The 21,305-nt window shown below is 41.0% G+C and overlaps 1 protein-coding gene across 3 annotated transcripts in view; it reads right to left on the reverse strand.

Moving 5' to 3' along the window:
• TBC1D19 (TBC1 domain family member 19) overlaps window positions 1–21,305 on the reverse strand; it is a 100,050-nt gene that overhangs the window by 6,827 nt on the left and 71,918 nt on the right. For all 3 annotated transcript variants that reach the window (XM_008140200.3, XM_054729669.1, XM_054729673.1), the window contains 4 exons: window positions 20,384–20,428; window positions 7,736–7,768; window positions 6,358–6,467; window positions 4,096–4,187 (listed from right to left, as the gene is read on the reverse strand). In XM_008140200.3, the coding sequence (XP_008138422.1) occupies window positions 4,096–4,187; window positions 6,358–6,467; window positions 7,736–7,768; window positions 20,384–20,428 (280 nt within the window). The remainder of the gene's footprint in view (window positions 1–4,095; window positions 4,188–6,357; window positions 6,468–7,735; window positions 7,769–20,383; window positions 20,429–21,305) is intronic.

Consider the following 21,305-nt stretch of genomic DNA (forward strand, 5'->3'; position numbering starts at 1 on the left):
CTTGATAGCTGCATAATTTTCCTACTCAATAAATTATATTCCTACATCTCAGTCAAATGGCTACATAGGATGAATAAAAGGAATTTCTGAAGACAAAGAAAAATAGTTTTAAAGTTATAAGGGAACTAAGAAATAGATTTCTAATTTCAAACCCTTCATTTTAAAGAGGAGGGGTTATCATAACTCTGAAATATCGACCAGAAAATGCAACTAAATTCCACCTCCCCCCCCTCCCCCCCAAAAAAAAAACCCTAAGAGGTATGAGAGCCCACAATTTATAAGCAGGTTATGTTACAACAACAATTTATCTCTGGAATCAGGAAATGAACTCTTTGGCCTGATCCCTTCTGTACTATCCATTACTATCTAAACATAATTTTTCTGCCCCTGAGAGATGCTAGACAAACTCTTTGATGGAACTGTTTTACTATTATGTAGGTAAATATCTGTGTTATTTTCTTAAAGCAAGAGAAAGGGGCCCAGATATTGTCTTTGTTGGTGTCATATTAACTCTCATAAGACTGAAAAAAGACCCAAAGTTTCAGAAATTTCTCAATATGAAAGAGAAAACTATTGTTCTAATAGAATAAAATACAAAGTACAAAATAATATTGACAAATTAGGTGTTTTGGTTGGTTTTAAAATATCTTTTTAGAGATGTCAAAGAAACTTTTAGTCACTGGATATTTAAAAAGTTTAAATTCATTTGATTTTTAAGTCTAAATTATTAACTTCAAATAATCTCATTTTACTGGATCTCTCATAGCATCTTATTAGAACAAATAGAGGCCCAGTGCACAAAATTCGTGCACGGGAGTGTGTGTCCCTCAGCCCAGCCTGCACCCTCTCCAATCTGGGACCCCTCGAGGGATGTCCAACTGCCTGTTTAGGCCCTATCCTACCAGGATCGGTCCTAAACAGGCAGTCAGACATCCCTCTCACAATCCAGGACTGCTGGCTCCCAACTGCTTGCCTGCCTGCCTTCCTGATTGCCCCTAACCACTTCTGCCTGCCAGCCTGATCACCCCCTAACCACTCCCCTGCCAGCCTGATTGATGCCTAACTGCTCCCCTGCCAGCCTGTTTGCCCCTAACTGACCTTCCCTGCAGACCTGGTCACCCTTAACTGCCCTCCCCTGCAGGTCTGGTCACCCCTAACTGCCCTCCCCTGCAGGCCTGGTCCCCCGCAACTGCTCTCCCCTGCAGGCCTGGGTCCCCCCCCAACTGCCCTTCCCTGCAGGCCCAGTCGCCTCCAACTTCCCTCCTCTGCTGGCCTGGTCCCTCCCAACTGCCCTCCCCTGCTGGCCATCTTGTGGCGGCCATCTTGTATCCACATGGGGCAGCCATCTTTGACCACATGGGGGCAGCCATCTTGTGTGTTGGAGTGATGGTCAATTTGTATATTACTCTTTTATTAGATAGGATAGTACTATATTGTGTTCTTCCTTCCCCCTGGCCAGCCCTGCCCCCAATCGGCCCCACCACCCTGATGGAGGGGCGAGGCTGGCCAGCAACCACTAGCAGCCCCTCCCCTCAGCCGGCTGGACCCCACCTGTGCATGAATTGGTGCACCAGGCCTCTAGTCTATATAATAAAAGCCTAAGCGACCATTACAGCGGAACTACCAGAATGACTGGTTGCTATGATGTGCACTGACCACCAGGGGACAGATGCTCAATGCAGGAGCTGCCCCCTGGTGGTCAGTGCTCTCCCACAGGGGGAGCACTGCTCAGCCAGAAGCCAGGCTCACGGCTGGCAAGCGCAGCGGTGGTGGCGGGAGCCTCTCCCACCTTTGCGGCAGCACTAAGGAGCAGTGAGCCAAGCAGTAAGGAACGAGGGGTCCTGGACTGTAAGAGCGACTGCAAGAGGGTGCAGGCCGGACTGAGGGACACCTCCCCGCCCCCCCGCCCAGTGCATGAACTTTGTGCACCAGGCCTCTAGTCAATAATAAAAAGATGATAGATTTTTACAAATATTTTGAAAGTAAACAATATACTCTATATAACCCATAGTCAAAGAGAAAGTCACAAGAGAAATTAAGAAATATTTTTAATTTAATGACAATGAAAGCACAATATATCAAAATTTGTTGGATAGAGGTAAAGCAGTCCTTCGAGGGCAATTGATAACATTATTAGAAAAGAAGAGAGCTCTCAAACCACTGATCTAACTTTCACCATAAACAAGTAGCAAGCCAAGAGCAAAATAAACCTAAAGCAACCATAAGGAAGAAAATAATAAGTATAAGAACTTATGCTATGATATTTAACGCAGAAAAACAATAGAGAAAATCAATAAAACCCAAAACTGGCTCTTTGAAAAAAGAATAAAATTAATAAACCTCTAGTCAGAATAAAAAAAGAGAGAGAAGATACAAATATCAATCTCAGGATTGGGAGAGGTGAAGTCACTCTGAGTCTATATATATCAAAAGGCTAATTGGGAATAATTAGGGAATATTATAAGTAACTTTATGTCCATAAATAAGATAATAGATAAGATGAAACAAGTACCAAAGCTTAATCAAGAAGAAAGAGGTAACTTGAATACCATATTTTCCGGCGTATAAGACGACTTTTTAACCCAGGAAAATCTTCTATACGCCCAGTCGTCTTATATGCCGGAAAATACGGTAGTTCTCTATCTAGAGAAATTAAATATTGAATTAGAAACCTTCCAACACTATCAGTTTTAATTCATGAAAGCCTTTAAAAAATTTATTTCTAGCTTGACAATTAAATTTGTATACTTTTTCCTGCATAAGAATTTTAATGTTTATCATGTCATTAAAATAAATTTACTTTTAATGATTAAAGTGTATAAATAGGTTAGAAAAAATATCAAATATCAGAATTTTAGTTTCTAGCAATCAACTGTCTTCATTCTAGTAAAGTCTAGTTATATTCAATATACAATATTTCTACCACATTCTTGTCTTATAATCTTCATCATTAACAGATTCCTGTTTTTTAATGGCTACCAAGGAAATAATATCAACTTAGTATTATCAATGTATGATATGAGATGTTGTTTTTATAAATGGCAGTTCTAAGATCTAAGAAGTCTGAAATTCAATGGTGCTTTATAGAAAAAAATAGAGAGACAAAGAAAGAGATCTATATATTATCTATCTATCTAGCTAGCTATCTAACTATCTAATCATTCAATCTTGAAACAACTGCATGAGGTAGAAATTCTCTTGATTTAAAAAATGAGGAATTTAAACTATCTTGATTTAAAGAAAGAAATTGAGACTTAGATAATTTAAATAACTTTACCAGGATTATACCATTTAGCAGAGCTAGAATTTGAATCTGGGTCTGTCTCTGAAATCCACCCACTCATCCATCCATCTGCTGTGGATTTAAGTGTGGATAAGATAAACATTAAACTGTTCCATTTCTCATTAACTCCTTTTGTGGCCTCAAAGAGTTAATGCTCCTTTCATATATGCCCTCCTGAATAGGGGGAAATTGTTGCACGGAGAATATAGTAACAAAACACTGTAAAGTCATTTAGAAATTTATGTTGCCTTATATACATTGTTATTTAAAAAAAGAGAAGAGAACCAATAGAATTTAAGTCCAGAGGTATCCTGCATATTCACTGATATTGAGAAATATGAACAAATACTAAAACTTTTGGAAGGAAAAATCACAGTGTACAACCATTGATAGGTAACTGATTTAGTTTCCTTTAACAAGAGCAAATTTTAAACTTACATAGCTCTCATAAAGTGCTCTCTGATCAATTTAGCCTAAACTGTCTTAATTTTAGTATTATCACATTTCTCAGATAGTATTTGTTTCCACAAACTTTTGCTTCAGTTTTGACCAACACCTTTCATTATGAATAGAAATTAGTTCATTTTAGTGATAATTATACCAGGCACAAAAATCCTAGCAAATAATCCTTCCAAGAATTTTTGGTACAATGCAGACTTACAATTTACTACTTGATAACTACTTTATGAGTAAAATTGTTAGTTTAATTTATCTGAAAAATTACTGCATCTTTGCAAGTGATTTACAATGATGAAACAGAACCTTCTAATGTCAAACAATCTATTCTTCAATTAGGAGAGGAAAATACTCACGGTTGAGCCCCAATTTCTCGTAGATGATAAAAGAGTTGGGGGAGATAAGTTTGAAGAAGAGTCTCAAATAGCAAACAGAGTGACACAATACCCTGCAAACAATAATAAGTCACAAGAGGAATACATATTTTAGTATTTATAAATTAACTGTTGATAAATTATTCAAATGAAAATGAGAAAACCAGTATCAACATAAATATTTTTGTCAACATATTTTTATATTGTTTAAGGGCCAAAAACAGGACATACACTAATGATTTCCAACATTGTATTTAAAGATACATTTTATTCCTCTTTATGGAAACCTACTCTTACAGATATGCAATGGAGCCTCCTTTTAACACAATAGGCTCCCCACATAACTTGGTATGTAATACTCAGAGAGTCCAAAGAAAACATCGTTTTATAGGAAAGCTGCTACTTTGTAAGCCATGCATTATCACTTAGGCCCAGCAAATTAGTTTTTTCTGGAAGCATGCCAGTTTCCAGGTATTTCTCTGGTGCCACAGCCACACCCTTTACTTTCTCCCCCCCCACATATCTCTTCTCTGCCAGCTGCCTCACCCATCAGGGAAAGAATTTCCTGATTTTTTCCACTTTCTTTGAAATCCATCCACAGGGAAAGATTGACTGCTGACAGCTTGAGATTTGCACCAGAAAGTTATCAAACAAGATTTTTTATTATTTCATACAAAGATTATTTTTTACTGAAATCTACTTTCCTAAAAGGGCTTTATTTGTAGAGTACAGGAAATAACCAATTTAAGCAGATGTTTTGCAAGTGCATTTTTTACTTGACAACTCTGAATAAAGTCTTTCTTGCAGCTCAGCATTCCTCAGGGTTGATTTTGGTAAGGAAGTTTTAATCCTCTTTTTGAATTTCTAAAGAAAAAGAGCTGTAATGGTTCCAAATAGTTCAGTCTAGCTGCAAGCCAGAAAAGGAGCCGGCCACTTCTAAGTCTTTATTCCACGGAATAAAGAAAGGGCAGAGGCAGGGCTGGCCCAATCAATGAGCTGAAAAAGGACACCTCAGGGTCAGTATGGAGACAGAGGAATACCCAGACGGCTTAGTGTTGAGCTTCGGAGCTCTGCACGGGGAAAACCCATGGGTGTGTACTGAGCAGCCAGGTCAAAACTCTGAAGCATGAATGGTATAGAATATGAGTGTAAGAAATCTGATGCTAAGAATGAAGCATTAGAAAAGAGAATTCTTGATATATTTCTGAGGATTCTAGATTAAGCATTCATGTAAGATAAGCACTAAATCAAGGTGTCTCAGAGAGAAGAAACCAGGATAACTGGTGGTGCCTCCTTTGTGCACTGGTGACACCTGGTTTCTGTTATTTGCCAGCTTTCACTAGCGATGCGTGAGAGCCAACGGGAGGTGGAGGAAGGGGAATAGGAGCACACAGTTTGCCGGGGGAATAAAGGACAACCATTTAGTTTAGCAGCGGTGACAAGGGCCTCTTTGGGGAAATTTGGTAGCCCTGACACATTCCAATGTAATGTTTCTTCCGGAGAGTAAGTCAAGTTGCTCAAAACAGGCCCAGAGGTGGAAAAAGTGTAACTGAAATAAAATAAGCACTGCTTTTACTCGGGCTCATAGCAGGGAGAAGATACAACAAAGGACCAGCCATGATAAAACAGATAAAAATGTTCAATGCCCAATCTGCTTCTCCTTGACTTTCATGTTGAGGCCAAAGGAGCTACCTATTGAATAAATACAAGAAAAATATCTAGTATGATAACGGAGAATTAGCCAAACATGAAACTGAAAAGTAAGTGACAAATACATTTTTGATTTTCATTAACAACAAAGAAGAGGTGGTGATGATAATCATAACAATAAAAACAGCCGCATTTATTGGACACCTGCCATGAGCCAGTGCCACCGGGCGCTCTGTAGGCGTTGCTGCAGCTCTGCAGGCCACAGAAACACAATGCTAACCTCATTCCATAGGTGAGGAAATCAGTCTTCAAAGAAGGTGGGCGTTTTTGCCAAAGAGGAGAATACAGACATTTCTATGTTTTTCTTTTAACATATAAAACATCATTTAAATGCAATTGATAAAGGACTTTTCCCCTTTTAATTATTACCAAAATATTTAAATATCAGTTTCTTCTTCTCTTTTGTTTGATAGAACCTTGTTGGTGACATCAGAAGTGAAAATTTGTTGCGTTATATTTTAATTGAGTAAGAGACTTTTTCTTGGATAAAAAACAGATTAGAGTCTGATTTGATCCAGTTTTTTATGAACTTACAGAAGGATGAGAAGAGATGGAATGAAGTCTGAAGAAAAAACGCACATACATCTCACGGAATATCTGATACAATTTGGAAGGTTCATTGTATAGAAAACAAAGTGGTGCAACTGAAAGAATAAAAAAAAATCATTGGTAATATTGCAGAACTACTAAAATTTAAAAGATAAATTTATGAAAATGAAAGAGTAAGTCCATCTCTTATAGTAATATTCATTCATAGACAAGTTTAAACTAGAGGAAAGTTTTAATCAAATTTTAAGACATAAATATTATAATTTGAAAGAAAGACAGTAACTAAAACTGAAGTGGTAAGGGACTAACTAGAGTTCCTGGGGGGATGAATTATGATTATTCTAGTCTACTGGTTCTAACTAAATAAGTGGTTATAGCTCAAGTATTTGTGGATGCTTAACATATTTTTCTAAAGTAGTATACTTAACCTCTATAGCATCATCTATTTCCTTAGCAAACATTTTCTCCCTGTGTGTATAAACCTTAGACTATTTCAATGACTAGAAATGTGAACAACCAGGAGTTGATGCATTTTGTGCTCTGAGAATTGTTAGAAGATTTAAACTTTCTGACATCATTAATTGTCCTCCAAATCATTCAAGTACCCCTTTTAAAAACGATTTGCTTCAAAAATTCTTGCAGGTGAAATTATTAAAATAGGACAAAAGGGCTACGATTTTTTATTATTAGAGGTAATATTTATGTCCTCAACCTTTGTAGGTTTTCTATTTTAAGTTCCTCTTATAAAAGAGATAAAGCAGAGCACCCTATAATCCACAATTTCCCCAGCCTACTGGTGTGCACAGCAACATTACATTACAGCATCAGTCACCCCAGCCGACACCATCAAGGAGAGCATAAGGCAAAGGTCCTAGGCCCCTTGACTCCTACTTTTCAACGTTTTGTATTACATCATTCACCATGATTACCTGATGTAGGACACTGAGGGCCTTTTTACAAAGGAAAGTATTAATTTACTGCTGATTCTTTTTACAAAAGTAAAGCATTAATGTATTTCTGTTTAGCCTAAAGGTTGGGGGCAGCAATAGTGGGGGCAACAATCTTCTGTCACCATATATTTGGCCCCCTTTATCCTTTACTATCTTCCTTCCCTCCTAACCACCATACTGTTGTCTGTGTCTATGAGTCTCGGTTTGTTTTAATTCTAATTTGTCACGCTCACCATCTAAGCAATTATGACGACATTGTTTTTTTTCCATTGGACATATAAACTTATACAAAACTCAATGTTTAAAAATGTTCACAATCACTTAAGTGTGTGGTGATGTGCTATAAAGTGTGATCTTCATGTTTAACTTTCTAAAGTGTAATAAAACAGTGAATATTTTCAAGTTCAACTTACCATACATTGAAAATCCATGAAAAGGGATTACACCTAAAAAAATAAAATAAAAAAGTATTTCTTTTCAATTAGTATGCCCACTGAATTATTAGGTAAACTTTAAAGGATTAAAACTGAAAATAGAAAGTTTTCCTATTTTTTGTTTCTACTTTGTTCATGAATGTCAGAAAGACTTAGTGATGGTAACTAACAAAAATAAATGCTTTTTAATATCTTTAAAATAGCAAACTAGAGGTTTGCAATATATATCCAGTTAATTTTCTATTGATAATGTTGAAAAATTAAAACTTTGAATATATACTACAAAACAGGGCAAAACTAGAAGGCAGTTCTCAGATCTAAGGTAAAGAACTAATTATATGGTCTCAGAAAATGAATAGATTATGTCCTTCCTGAAACAAATTTATCCTGTAAATGTGAAAACAATCTGTTAAAAAGAAAGGGAGCATTCCAAGGTACCCTTGTATAGATACATTCCTCTGTAAACTTGTCAAAAATGTTATCATAGAATGTGGTTTAGAAAAAGTATTGGCAGGATATAGTACAAATTCAATGTAATCTTTGGCAAGAATTACACACAAGTAAATGACACATCCACTTCAGAGAAATACTCAAAGCCTAACTTGGTGTGCTAAACATCTTGTCACATTGTAAGTGAAAAATCAGAATTTGTACAATGTAGGTTCAAAACAGAAGTTCTGCAATATACACGCCACTGAATATCTATCACTGTGCCAAGTCAGGCTGCAAACACATTACAGGAGAAAGCTGAGTTTACTGTTTTGAAAACTAGTGTAGAAATGCTTTAATCATCGACATGCTCAGAGGCAGGGCCTTCCGAGGTCATCTAGAGTGAGTTATAATACATTCTTGCTCAGTCTCCATTTAAAGCACATCCAGAGGCAGGGCATGCATTAGTTCCCAATGCAGCCGGTTGCAAACGTTGAACAGGTTGAACTTGGGGGAGTTATTTCTCATGTTGAGTTGAGCTCTGGCTCCGTGGAAGTCTCACTTATTATTCCCAGGTCTGACCACAGAGGTCACACAGAACAAGTCTAACTTGTCCTCACATAGTGGTCCTGAAGAGTTTCCTTAATCTATTTCTCCTGGACCAGCTGCAGCTCACCACAGTCCTTACAGTGAGGTGACTGAAACCACCAAGCATTTTCCCTCCCTGCGCACCACACAGCTAAGACACTGCACAGCTGTTTCTAACCTAAGTAAAGGATTATATTCTCACCTCTTTCACATTTGTTCTTTGGTGAGCCATCCTAGTTTGGGACAATCCTGTATTCCCTACTCTTCCTGGTCCCACTGTACTGAAGTATTCTAAGTATACCATCTAAGTCCTTATCTAAAAGTCTGAACAAGGCAGAGTGACAATAGGACTTGTCACTAGAGACGCCCTCCATGCTGATAGTAATTCATTAATTAGCACCTTATCGTGGTAAGTTAAGAGCACAGACTGAGTATCAGACAGATTCGATTGGGTTCATCTAGCTCAGTGGTCGGCAAACTCATTAGTCAACAGAGCCAAATATCAACAGTACAACGACTGAAATTTCTTTTGAGAGCCAAATTTTTTAAACTTAAACTTCTTCTAATGCCACTTCTTCAAAATAGACTCACCCAGGCCGTTGTATTTTGTGGAAGAGCCACACTCAAGGGGCCAAAGAGCCGCATGTGGCTCGCAAGCCGCAGTTTGCCAACCATGGATCTAGCTCTATCATTTAACAATTTTATGCTTTATGCCTTTTGGGTGAGATTCTTAACTTCTCTAAGCTTCAGTTTCCTCATCTGTCAATCAGAGATAATGCTAGAGCCTCATGATATGATTAAATGAGATATGGCTGTATCTTAGCCATCTTACCTTATAATAGACAAATATGCAAATTGACCGCACCTTTGCTACGCCCAAGCCACGCCCACCAACCAAGCCACGCCCATCAACCACGCCCACCAGGAAACCGTTGCAGGGAAGCACCTGCTCCGATCACAGGAGCCAGCCGAACCCGCTCCTGCGATCAGGTCGCAGTGACGCTGGGGTGCGGGCGGAGCCCAAGGCCCGAGAAGCCGCCCGGGGCTTTCTGGGCCTTGGGCGCCAGCCGGGTGCCTGCTCCGATCGCAGGAGCGATCGGCTCGCTCCTGCGATCGGGTTGCAGGGACGCTGGGGTGCGGCGGAGCCCAAGGCCCGGGAAGCCGCCCGGGGCTTTCTGGTCCTTGGGCGCCAGCCGGGTGCGTGCTCCAATCGCAGGAGCGAGCCGACCTGGGGGTCGGCTCGCTCCTGTGATCGGGTCACAGGGACGCTAGGTTGCAGTTTTCACCTGCACCAGTTTTCTGCCGGCACCGGGACCCTGAAAGAAGGTAGAAGGCGGTGGCCACAGCCAAGGCCTGGGTCCCCGGTGCCGGCAGAAAACTGGTGCAGGCAGCCAGGTGAATGAAGGTCTATTGCACGAATCTTCGTGCAAACGGGCTACTAGTTCTATATAATAAAAGGCTAATATGCAAATAGACTGAACAGTGGAACAATCGAACAACCGCTCGCTATGACGTGCGCTGATCACCAGGGGGCGTGCACGGAATATGGAGGGCACTGGCAATGGCAGGATGGTGAAGCAGGTGAATGGGGGCACCAGACCAAGGCAGGGCGCTGGTCGCTGTTATCGGGGCGAGCCTCTGGTGGTTACTGAAAATTCTTTGCTCCCGCGCCCCACAGTCCCGCTTGGCACTCCCACCTGCTACCGGCACCATCCCTGCTCACACCCGCTGCCAGCACCAGAGCTGCCGCTCACACCCACCACCAGTACCAGCCCTGCTTGCACCTGCAGCTGGCGCTGGAGCCGTTGCTCACACCCACTGCCGGTGTCCAGCACCAGTCCCAATTGCTCGGCGTCATCAGCAGTGCGAGCAGTGGCTGCCAGCCCTAATCACCCCTGAGGGCTTCTCTACCTTCCCCTGCTCCTGAGGGGCAATCAGGCAGCAGCTGCTGCTTGCACCTGCTGTTAGTCCTGGCCCAAATCGCTCTGCGCCCTCAGCGGGTGCAAGCAGGGCCAGCGTCATCAGTGCGTGGGAGCAGAAGCTGAGCGTCGGTAGCGGGACTGCCAGCAGACAGGGGGTCCATGGCAGGAGGGGCCAGGTGGGGGTGTGGAGGATGGGCCGAGACCCACCCCTGTGTCTACTGCAGCCTCATGGCCCACAGTTCTTTTTAAGGTTCATGAATTCGTGCACTGGGCCCCTAGTTAATAAATAATCATCATAGGCCCTTAATAAAAGTTAATATTGATATGATCATTCACAAATAAGCTCATATCCCTTTGTTGTTTCTAGAAGTAATTCTATCAAAGAATATGAGGAAAATCCAATATTATTGGGAACAAGCGTGCCACCCACCACCTTTGGATTTTTACAGCATCACAAGCTGTGATTCTCAGGGTGTCCTTCCCCCACATCCTCTCAATCTTCCAGAACACACCCCGTTCGTGTTGTCCATCTGTGGCTGAATCCTGTGATGCTTATCAATGTTCTTGTTCATCCCTATCTGAGTAGCCATCCTGTTCTTCTAACCTCTCCTGCTCTTCACACCCAATGCCAGAGCTCGCTTTGCTCCTCAGAGGAGGGGGATGCGAGGGGGTTGCTATGAGCCCCCTGCTGCCTGTTACCCCAGTGCCCCTCACATGTTTCAGGTTTTCTCACTTCCCTGAGGAGCTGACAGCTTCACCTGTACCCCAGGCCTGGTTCCTTGACTCCCCCACGGCAGGCAAGCTAGTCAGGTCCCTGGCTTGTTTCTGTGCAGCCCATGAGCTAAAAATGGCTTTTACATTTTAATGGATTATTTTTTTTTAAAGCAACAGAGAAGAATGTGTGATGGAGACTGTTTGTGGCCAGAAAATTTAAGATATTTCCCACCTGGCCCTTTTCAGAAAGAATTGGCCAGCCTCGGCTTTGGAATCCTGCCCACCCATTCTCCCCTCTTCCCCTCATGTGCAACACTCAGCAAATATGTTTGAGCCTCTACATGTGCCGGACATGGTCCTGACAGTTAGAGCTTCCTTTTTATCAGGGACAGAAATATCATAACAAAATAGTGAGTATACGCTGGACAGTGCTAAGTGCTATGAAGGGAAACCACGGAGGGCAGGGGGGGGGGGCCTCACTGACAAAAGAGCCACAGACACCAGGGAGGTGAGAGCCCCAGGGTGGTGACGGACAGACTGCGATCAGTCTGTGCAGATTAGCAGGGCTCCAGGCGGAGAGTGGGGCATCTGCTCTCTCTCCCACTAATGAAGGGAGGCAGGGGTGGGTGGGTGCTAGCAAAGTACTCACGGCTCCAGTCGGTCCTATTCCACTGCAGCCTTTCAGCCAAGGAAATCACACATTATTATAAATATCCTCAACAAGGTCACCATTAAACATCCATTTTCTTCACCGGACTCCACTTTCCCATCAAACAAATCTCTAGACTCTCTCCTTCCCATGAAGCCGAGCTTAGTTTTTTGAAAATTATCTAAATTAACTTCCTTTATGTTCTCATTATATGTCCTCAACTCTTTGTAAACTGGTTTCTAGCCCTATAACCCCAACTTCTACTGCTAAACCCAGGGATCTCCTCTGTGTGTCTTGGCCCAGAGCAACTAAAAGTTCCTTCTCCAACTGGAGCCTCCCCGACATTGATGCCCCTGGCAGATCAGGCTCCCTGCCTCCCAGAAACTCCTGCTGCTGTGTGTGTACACGTGTGTGCATGTGTGCCTGCGTGTGGCTAGTTCTCTCTTCAGCCCACTCCTTACCTGTAGCTACTCTGTCGTATTTGTTTTCTCTCTCCTTCCACCAGTATGTCCTTATTGACCTGCAAGTCAAACTGGGAAAGCCCAGTATCATGCACCTCATTCTGGATTCTCTGTTTCTGTAAAGGACTCCTTACCCCCATGGTCTTCAGGGAAGAAAGCTGTGAGCCATCTTTGCCTTCTAGTTCTCCCTCAGCCCTCAGCCCTAAATGTGACCCTGTTCCTTTCTGTCCCTCTAGGGGAAAGGACACATCACTGTTCAGGATTTGGCCAGAATCCAACATCAGCAGCCTCCTCTCTCTCCCCTAACCCACAAGCACAACTCTAATCCTACCGACTTGATTGCCACCCCTCCTTCAGCCTTGGGCTTAGGACAAGTGCTGTAGGCAATGCTCTCCTCCATCTCCACCCCATGCTGGACCCACTCCTTCAAGGTTTTAAAATCAACACTCCTCCGCAGGTCTCCCTCACAGTCCCTGCTCCTTACCCCCAGTCAATTCACTCATCGTACTCTTGTATCAACTCACTTGCCCTGAGGGGCATTGAGGAGCCCCTTCTCCTCTGTGCACCTAGACAGTCGGCACGATTTTGGCTATCCCACTTTCTACTATGTACGCCTGTATCAGTTCATTAGCCTGTTTCCCCCTCCGGTACTACTCTCAGACCAAGGCAGGAGCAGGGGAGGGGGCATGGAGTAAAGGCCCTGCTCTGGCCCACCTCTAACTGTACCCCTTAGCCAGACTCCATGTCCCTCCTTTCAGAACACAACCCAGGTACCCAAGACTGAAATTCCCAGCCCAAAGGCCCTGGCCAGCTTCCAGGCTCTGCATGGCCTCTTCGGTGGAGCCGCCCTCCGGGTGGAGAGGTGGCCAAAGGGGCTATTTGTGGAAGGTGTGAACAGAGTGTGCACCTGCAGGCTGGGAGGTCCACATGCACACGCATGAAGCCCGCACAGGTGTGGGATGGAGCCATGCCTGGGAAGGGGTGGGGATACCACCGCTAGGGACTGCTGAGGAGCCTGAGAATCTGAATTTGAACCTGGCTTCCAGATTGCTATAAAGGAATACAGAGATGGGCAAAGTAGGTTTACAGTTATAATACAAATAAATAATACAATAATAAATACTAACGCAAGAATAAACTCTTTTGTGTACTCATAACTCTACACCTACTTTTGCCCAGCCCTTTATCTGTTAAGACAAGAAAACAGAGTAGACTTTATCAGTTTATCAGTCTGGTGTATAACGTTTAAACATCTAGACTTATGGTAGGTGGGCCTTTATTTGCACTCCTGCCCTGAGCCCTATGAAGGTTAGTAATAGACCCGTCTTCACCTTTAATCCTTCAACCTCATTGGATAATACCAGGGAGGTTGTGAGGATTAAATAAGGTCATGTATGCAATGTGCTCAGATGCAAAGTCTATACTTAACTAATGTTTCCTTCTCTTATCATAGTGTATTATAATCATTTTTTCTCTCTCCCAACAGAATAAACTCTCAAAGCAGATTGCTATTAAACAAAACTCCTATAATCTTACTGCAAAAATGTTTTCCTTTCACTAAGTTACTGTAGAAATATCTGCAAAAGCAGATCAAGGTGTTCAGAGATGAAGATCTTACTATTATGATTTTCTTCTACAAATATTTATTAAGAGTCTGCTAAGTGTAAGAACACCTTAGTCAGGACAAGGCACTTTCAATTAGAAGCTTACAGTGAATGAAACAGTGAACTGCCAAGCAGCAGAAAGGGATTCATCTATTAAGACAACTCACAGCTAATCACACTTTCATTACATTTCCCTCAAGTTCTGAAATCGATAGTTGTTCTTTAAGCATAAGGTATAAGCTAAATGAGGCAATGGCCACAATTCACACTGCGTATTATCTTTACCATGCAACACAGTATCTTCGATGAGTAAGATGCTCTATATGTGTTGTTAACGATAGAAATCTGAGCAATTATAAATATAATCAAGACTTATAAATAAAATATTAAAGTATAAGAATAATTTATGAATAAGTAATCACCATATAGAACAGGAAACTCTCAATAGCTCAGTGTTGGCTTTGAAATGGCCAATGAAGTCACACAGAGATGGAATTTGAATACCGTGTGTTTCTAGGCAAACTACCAACACTCCGAGTCTCCATTTTTATTCCTGAAAATCGCCGGCCAATAAGACCAACTTCATTGGGTTGTACTAAACACCAATGAGTTAATATATTTAAAGTACACAAGTATAGTGTTTAATACACAGCAGATGCATCAATAACTGTAGCTATTTTATGCTCTCAGATTGGAGAGCACCACATTTCAGCATCAGCTTAAATGTAAGAAAATCTTGTTCTGTGTTAGATAAGGATTCGTTTCAGCTTAATCAAGATTAACCAGGGCTTAAGACTCCAAGAAAAGGTACACAGTCCACTCTGTTGAAGAAGGACAAAGTCAAGATTCTGGCAAACAGAGGTAGGAGGCATAAGAAGCACTGAAGAATCCATTAACACTCTAGGGCACATACCACCTAGAACATGTCTTTGATCTTAGAGGCTGTCATGTTCTTGGCCAGTGTTTTAAAATACTTTCCTTTGGCTCTCATCACTTCAGTGTTTCAAGGGTTGAGTTTCACCCACCTGGCCATCGTCCAGGAGTATTACTTCTAGCAGACATTGGGATGTGAGACACCATCTCTTATCTAGCCTAAGAGTCTGCTATGAATGATTATTTTAAGATCCTAGCCTTCCCTTATCAATCTGAAGAAATTCTTAAATATTAATTGCCCATTCCATTCAATAGAAATAATTTCACAAAGTACAAATTTAACGGGCCTTTGACAAAGCTCAGAATGGTAAACATTGTCAACAAAAATAAATCTTAAACTAGATGAGATATAAATAGTAAATATGACTCAGAGATACCCCAAATATTAACATGCTTTGCACTTTAAATATTTTCCCTTCATTTCCTCACTGTCTCTATTAATACTTAACATTTATAGTTGTACCATAACTCTCACATCTGATTCATTTTACTATCACTCCAGTTAAAAGCAAATTTTGACACTCTTCATTTGGGATTACATAATACAGTTTATTTAATTCATTTGTTGAAATAATCATTTCCTCTGTTTATCCTCATTCCACATGAACCTACTGGTCAGAAAGAATAGGGATTATGACAATGAATAAATTGTGTTCTCAGTATTTCCATGATCTTCCTGAATTCGAACTTCAGAATATGACTTTGTTACTTTTAGTACTTAAAATTTCCCCAAACATCAGAACATATCTGTATTTAAATATCAATGTAAAAGTCATACTTGATATAACATTTTAATTAGGTTTACAACTTATGTCTAAAGTTACACATCAAATGAATTTTAGATTATGAGATGCTTTGAATTTATTTAATTAATATAGATGACAAAGTGCATTGCTACTTATCAACTGGACACTTGCAAGCAGATTTAAAATGACCTATTTTCATGATTTCTTCAAAAAACTTTCCCTAATCTTTATTGCAAGGAGCTGTCCTGTGCACCGTAGGACATTTAGCAGCATTGCAACATACTGGTGGTACCTTCTTCCCCTGGTTGTGATAATGAGAAGCATCTTCAGACATTGCTAAACGTTCTTGGAGGGTTGGAAAGCGGGGGTAGAACTGCCCTTGGTTGAATTGCCCACTGTTCCAGAGTCTTAAAACTCCTCTACTTAATGTTCCCTGGCAATGAATGACCTTCTCTGTCTTATAGAAACAAATGGCACAGCAGATTGGGAAGTTTGCTTCGGTCTCAGCCAGCACTATGTGTAAGTCTTGCCTTCTTGTTTCTGTTCCTGCTCCTCCATATTCTCCTACCTTCATTCCCTCATTCATGTGCGAATGCTGACTGACCAGGGACCCCCTGCCACGCATGACTCCAGGTGCTGGATACCTGGCTGGGCACCAGAACTATTCTGGTCCTTGTCCTCTTGGAGCTGACATTAGAGTGACAGGAGGCTCCTTTCCTGACCACCTTCCCTAAAATACCCATGCCCACCCATCCCCTACCTATACTCAACTTCTTTCCCTTTTCTTGTTCCTGGCTCCCTGACATTATTTTCATGAGCTATTTATTTACTTGTTTACTATGTCTCCCTCATTAGAATGTAAGCTCCTTAGCAGCAGGCACTTTTACTGCGGGCCACTCACCTAGAAGAGGGAGCCAGAGCAGTACATATTTATTAAATGAAAAAATACAGACAAGTTATACATGTTGAACAAAGAATAAAAACAAGTGTATAAAATTCCTGTGTGGCATCTCCCTCAGATCAGCTGTTTAATGAACGTGCAGTTCCACGGAAACCTGCCCATTGACAAGGCCTCCCATGAGGTGAAGAGGTGACATTTGACACCACAGTGGCCTGTCATGTCCACGTGGGAAAAGGGGTCATGGGTGGGTGGGCGAGTGAGCAAATCTCCGCCCCTTTGAGTACCTGCCTGGCCAGGGATGGAGTGTCAGTGAGCTGCAGGCACACCCTTTCGTGTGGGCCACTGAGACCAGGAGACCAAGGCCAGTTTGGTGGTGTTGGTGGTGGTGGTGGTAGAAGTGTCCTTGAGATTTCAAAGTACTCCTGTCTTTGGCAGAGGTTGAGAAATGTTGGGTAATATAACAACTTTGCTGATTATCGTCTTGAGTAAAAACTAAAGGGATAACAGACCCACTGGTCTTTTCCTCTTCCTGTTCAGCTACTGTAGACTCACTGCCCAGAGAAGAGTCTTCCCTGAGTCTGGGAAGGTTCTAAAACAACCCAAGAGAAGGAAGATCCTGAAGAATTGGTATAGGAACAGCTGTGGGGCTACCCCATTAAGCATTAAACTATTTTTATTCTGCATGAAAGTCTTTCTAGAACCGAGTATATACATATTTTACTTTTTCAATATGTTAACCACTTTCTTTTCTTCTAAAAGATACTGTAACAAACTCAGTAATGCTTTCTGAGGCAATAGGGATAGTGATTAAGAATGCTGTGAAAGAGCTTGGGTTCAGAGCCTGGCACTACCCCTCACCAGCTGGGCGAGTTAACACTCTGTGCCTCAGCTTCTTTATCTATAAATAGGGATAATAGAAAATATTAGCACCGGCCTCTGATGGTTCTTGTAAGGATTAAACGAATTAATACATGTAATGGACTTAGCACTCTGCATGGTGTGTAGTATTGCTTGGAAAATGTTAGCTACTGTTGCTGCAACTATTACTGCTATTATAGCAATATTTTTTCTGGGTCCCTTGTGCTCATTATAAATGTCTTAACTTACTATAATAGGCTACAACCCAGAGATACCTTTTTAAAGGCACAGAGTTACTGGCTCTCACATAAAACAGTCCTGGCCTGACTCACTGCAATGTTCTAACATGCTGTTTTATAGTTTCCTATTTTCCTTTTAAGGTCTCTGGTTTTTCACTTCTACTATTGTCAGTCATTTCTTCTAACTCTATCAGCCTCTTTCCATGCTTCCATTTTTACAGGGGGCATAAAAACAGTAAACCAGGTTTGTCAGACCTGTGTGTTAGGAAGAGCTAGTATGTTCTAAAGTAGGTTGGCAAAGCTCTCTGATGAATAGGTGTAACCTCACTCCACAGACATCTCTTTTGGCTTTTCAGAGGTATTTTATTTCCTGATTTAGACAAATATAAAAAATTATATGAAAATTAAGTGTCTGGTGAGACAGATATAACTATGGTTCTATATAAATGTTAAAATTAAAAAGCCTCTAATTAGTTCAAATAAATGATCATTAAACTCTTACTAGAGCTAGATACTGGGGGAACGAAAATGAATGATATAGTCCTGAACCCCAAGAAACTTGCAATCTATAGGGGAGATAAAGCATAAACAAACACTGTCAAGCTAACACAGCAAGAGATACCCAGGCTTTTTACACTGGGTGCTATGGGTGCCCAGAGAAGGGCCCTTGGCAACCCTGGGGTGCAGGGCAGCTTCCTGAGGAGGAGGTGCTGAGCTGAGACTTGGCAGCCTGGTGAGCAGAGGTTGAAGGGGCTGTTCCAAGCCTGGGAACTGAGGCGGTAACCAGGAAGGAAGCAGCGTGGTGCTTCTGTAAAAGTTTGGTGTGTGTGTGTGTGTGTGTGTGTGTGTGTGTGTGTGTGTGTGTGTGTGTGTGATTAATAGTTTGCTATTGATATGATAAGAAAATGTCCTCATGTGCCATGCCAAGATGCCAAGAAGCTTGGACATTACTTATGAAGAGATGAGGCGCCATTAAGAAACCTCTAAGGAAAAAATAGCCATTATCCTTTTAGATGTGTAAAAGGAAAGGACTGTGAAAGCTAGAGCAACACTAGGAAAAGCTGGGAGAAGAGAGGCCAATGGGGCGTCTGTAGCAATTAATGAGCGACAGAGACAGGAAAGCCCTGAGGAGGACAAACAGCAGTGTAGTGAGGAAGAGAGGGGTCCCGCATGGATTTTGAAGATAAAAGTGGATGCTTCTGGTGAATTACCAGATGAAGGGTCCAAGACAGAGGTCGACTGCCAGGCTTTGGGCTTGAATTAGTGGTTAGATAAGAACAATTAACTGAGAGAGAAACAGCCGTTCTTTGTTTTGCTTTAAAATTTGATTTTGTTTTTCTCTTTTGAATAGTGGGCATAGGAAAATAAAATAATGAGTTCAGGTTCAGACATGTTAAGTTTGGGTTAGTTATTGTAGCGGTCAGAACTAAAGATATAAATGTTAGAGGAATTAACAAATGGAGCCAAGAAAGCAGATAAGAAGGCCCTGAAACAGTGTGACAAGGAGGGCAGCAGAACCAGGTAGGTGGGCCCAGAGGACACCAGTGCTAAAGGGGGTACAGGAGGGAGGCCAAGCGGACCTGGGACACACGGAGAGGTGCAGAGGACAGTGAGTTGTAAATGGAGTGGTCAATAAAGAAGCTAAACACACTGGCAACAGCTGCATTTTCGGAGGACTCACTCCATACGCATCAGGCACTGTGCTGTGTTATACCTGGTACCATCTATTATCCATTCGCTCTACATGACGAATCTGAAGTTCAGCCAAGTCATGTCACTTACCCAAGGACACAGGGTTAGCTGGCAGAACTGGGATCTGAACCCAGGGCAGATGGATTACAACGCCCATGTTCTTAACTTGGAGCAAAAGACCTTCTTCAAGATGCAGCTTAATAGTATCATAATGAGGACTGCTGGATATTGCTTTTCAAGAAGCATAACTTAAAAACTATTTAATCATCTCAAATAAACATTTAATATGTAATGAGGTCATTATACATTTGATCACTTTAATGAAAAAAGATTATTTCAGTGATATATTTCTTCATAATCTTTTTATTTTGTAAACACTATATTTATCAAATTGTGAGTACATGCCCTAACCGGTTTGTCTTGGTGGATAGAGAGTTGGCCTGCGGATCAGTGTTTCTAACTCTCTATCACTCTCCCTTCCTCTCTGTAAAAAAAAATCAATAAAATATATATTTTTAAAAATTGTGAGGATAATAAAGTGCAATACAAGGCAACTTCTCATCAGAGCCCTGCTCCAGTAAAGCAAAGGGGAGCTCCTGGGTGGACTAGTCATGTTCTTCAGAGAAAAACTAAGTGCCCTGGGCTTAGACACCTGTCTACTGAGTTTTCCCACAAATACCACCACTGGTCTCAAGGAAGACCAGAAAGGGTATCATAGTGTGCGCAAACCTGCTACAAACATGGAAAAGCTCATTAAAAGCGGTATCCTGTAGAAAGTATATTTTAGATGGTAATTATCTATTTAAAGATAGAGAATAAGAAAGTCATTCCTATTATAAAGGTTGTAATCTTCCTATTTCCCACTAGAGGAAGCAACAGCATTACTCTTACCATTTGGTGGGTAAAAGACAGCATATTCTTCTATTCCTAGTTTTCCTAGGAGAGAAAGCCATAGAGGGTTTCAGTCTGATTAAATAAACAAAACAAAAAATTAACTCACTTTGTGACTGTACTAGTAATTAGTGGAATTTTAAAAAACTACAATAGTAACACTGACAATAGGGTGGTGAAGGCGTGGGGTGGGGAGTAGGGGTGGGCTAGAAGGGGTCAATGGGGAAAAAAGAGGGACATATGTAATACTTTCAACTATACAGATTAAAAAAATAAAACTACAATAGTAAAATCTCATTTCATTGCATTTTATGGTAAGGAATTAATTTGAAAATATGCCAGTCAATTGTTGATATTAGCAAATCCTTTCATCAGTTGAAATCAACAGTATAAGCTTAAGTACAAGGCAAGCCATATAAAATAATTAAAAGAACAAATGCTTTCAAGCTTCTTAAGCTTAGAATTGTTTTTGCTAACTAGAAACAACTCTAATCTATTCATTAAAGCAATTCCTAAGCTTTGCAACGCCTCATTAGTTTACATTTTTATAGAATGTGTTGAAAAGTTAAAAATTAAATGTCTTTAACTATACGGTGGTAATACTTTATGAATCCCAAAACAGTTCATATGTTCCAAGAATAAGGCTAAGTATTTGAAATCAAAATTGTCTCAAAAAATTATACTCATCATATTCAAATGTTTAAAAGAGTCTTTAAAAATAGCTTTTCCTCAAAACTTTTAAGATTCCTGAATATCTTTAGGAAGTTTTTAAGTTTATATTGATAGTTTTTCTAACACATTGAGTTTATGGAAAAGTCACATACAATCTTGCTCTAAGCTTTAAGGTAATATTTTTAATTAAATTTAAAACAATTTTTGTTCTTGTTGGGGGTGGTGGCAAAGAGGAAATGAAAAATAAGAA

This window comes from Eptesicus fuscus, chromosome 2 (genome assembly GCF_027574615.1).
Source record: "Eptesicus fuscus isolate TK198812 chromosome 2, DD_ASM_mEF_20220401, whole genome shotgun sequence".
In the NCBI taxonomy this organism is placed as follows: Eukaryota; Metazoa; Chordata; class Mammalia; order Chiroptera; family Vespertilionidae; genus Eptesicus; species Eptesicus fuscus.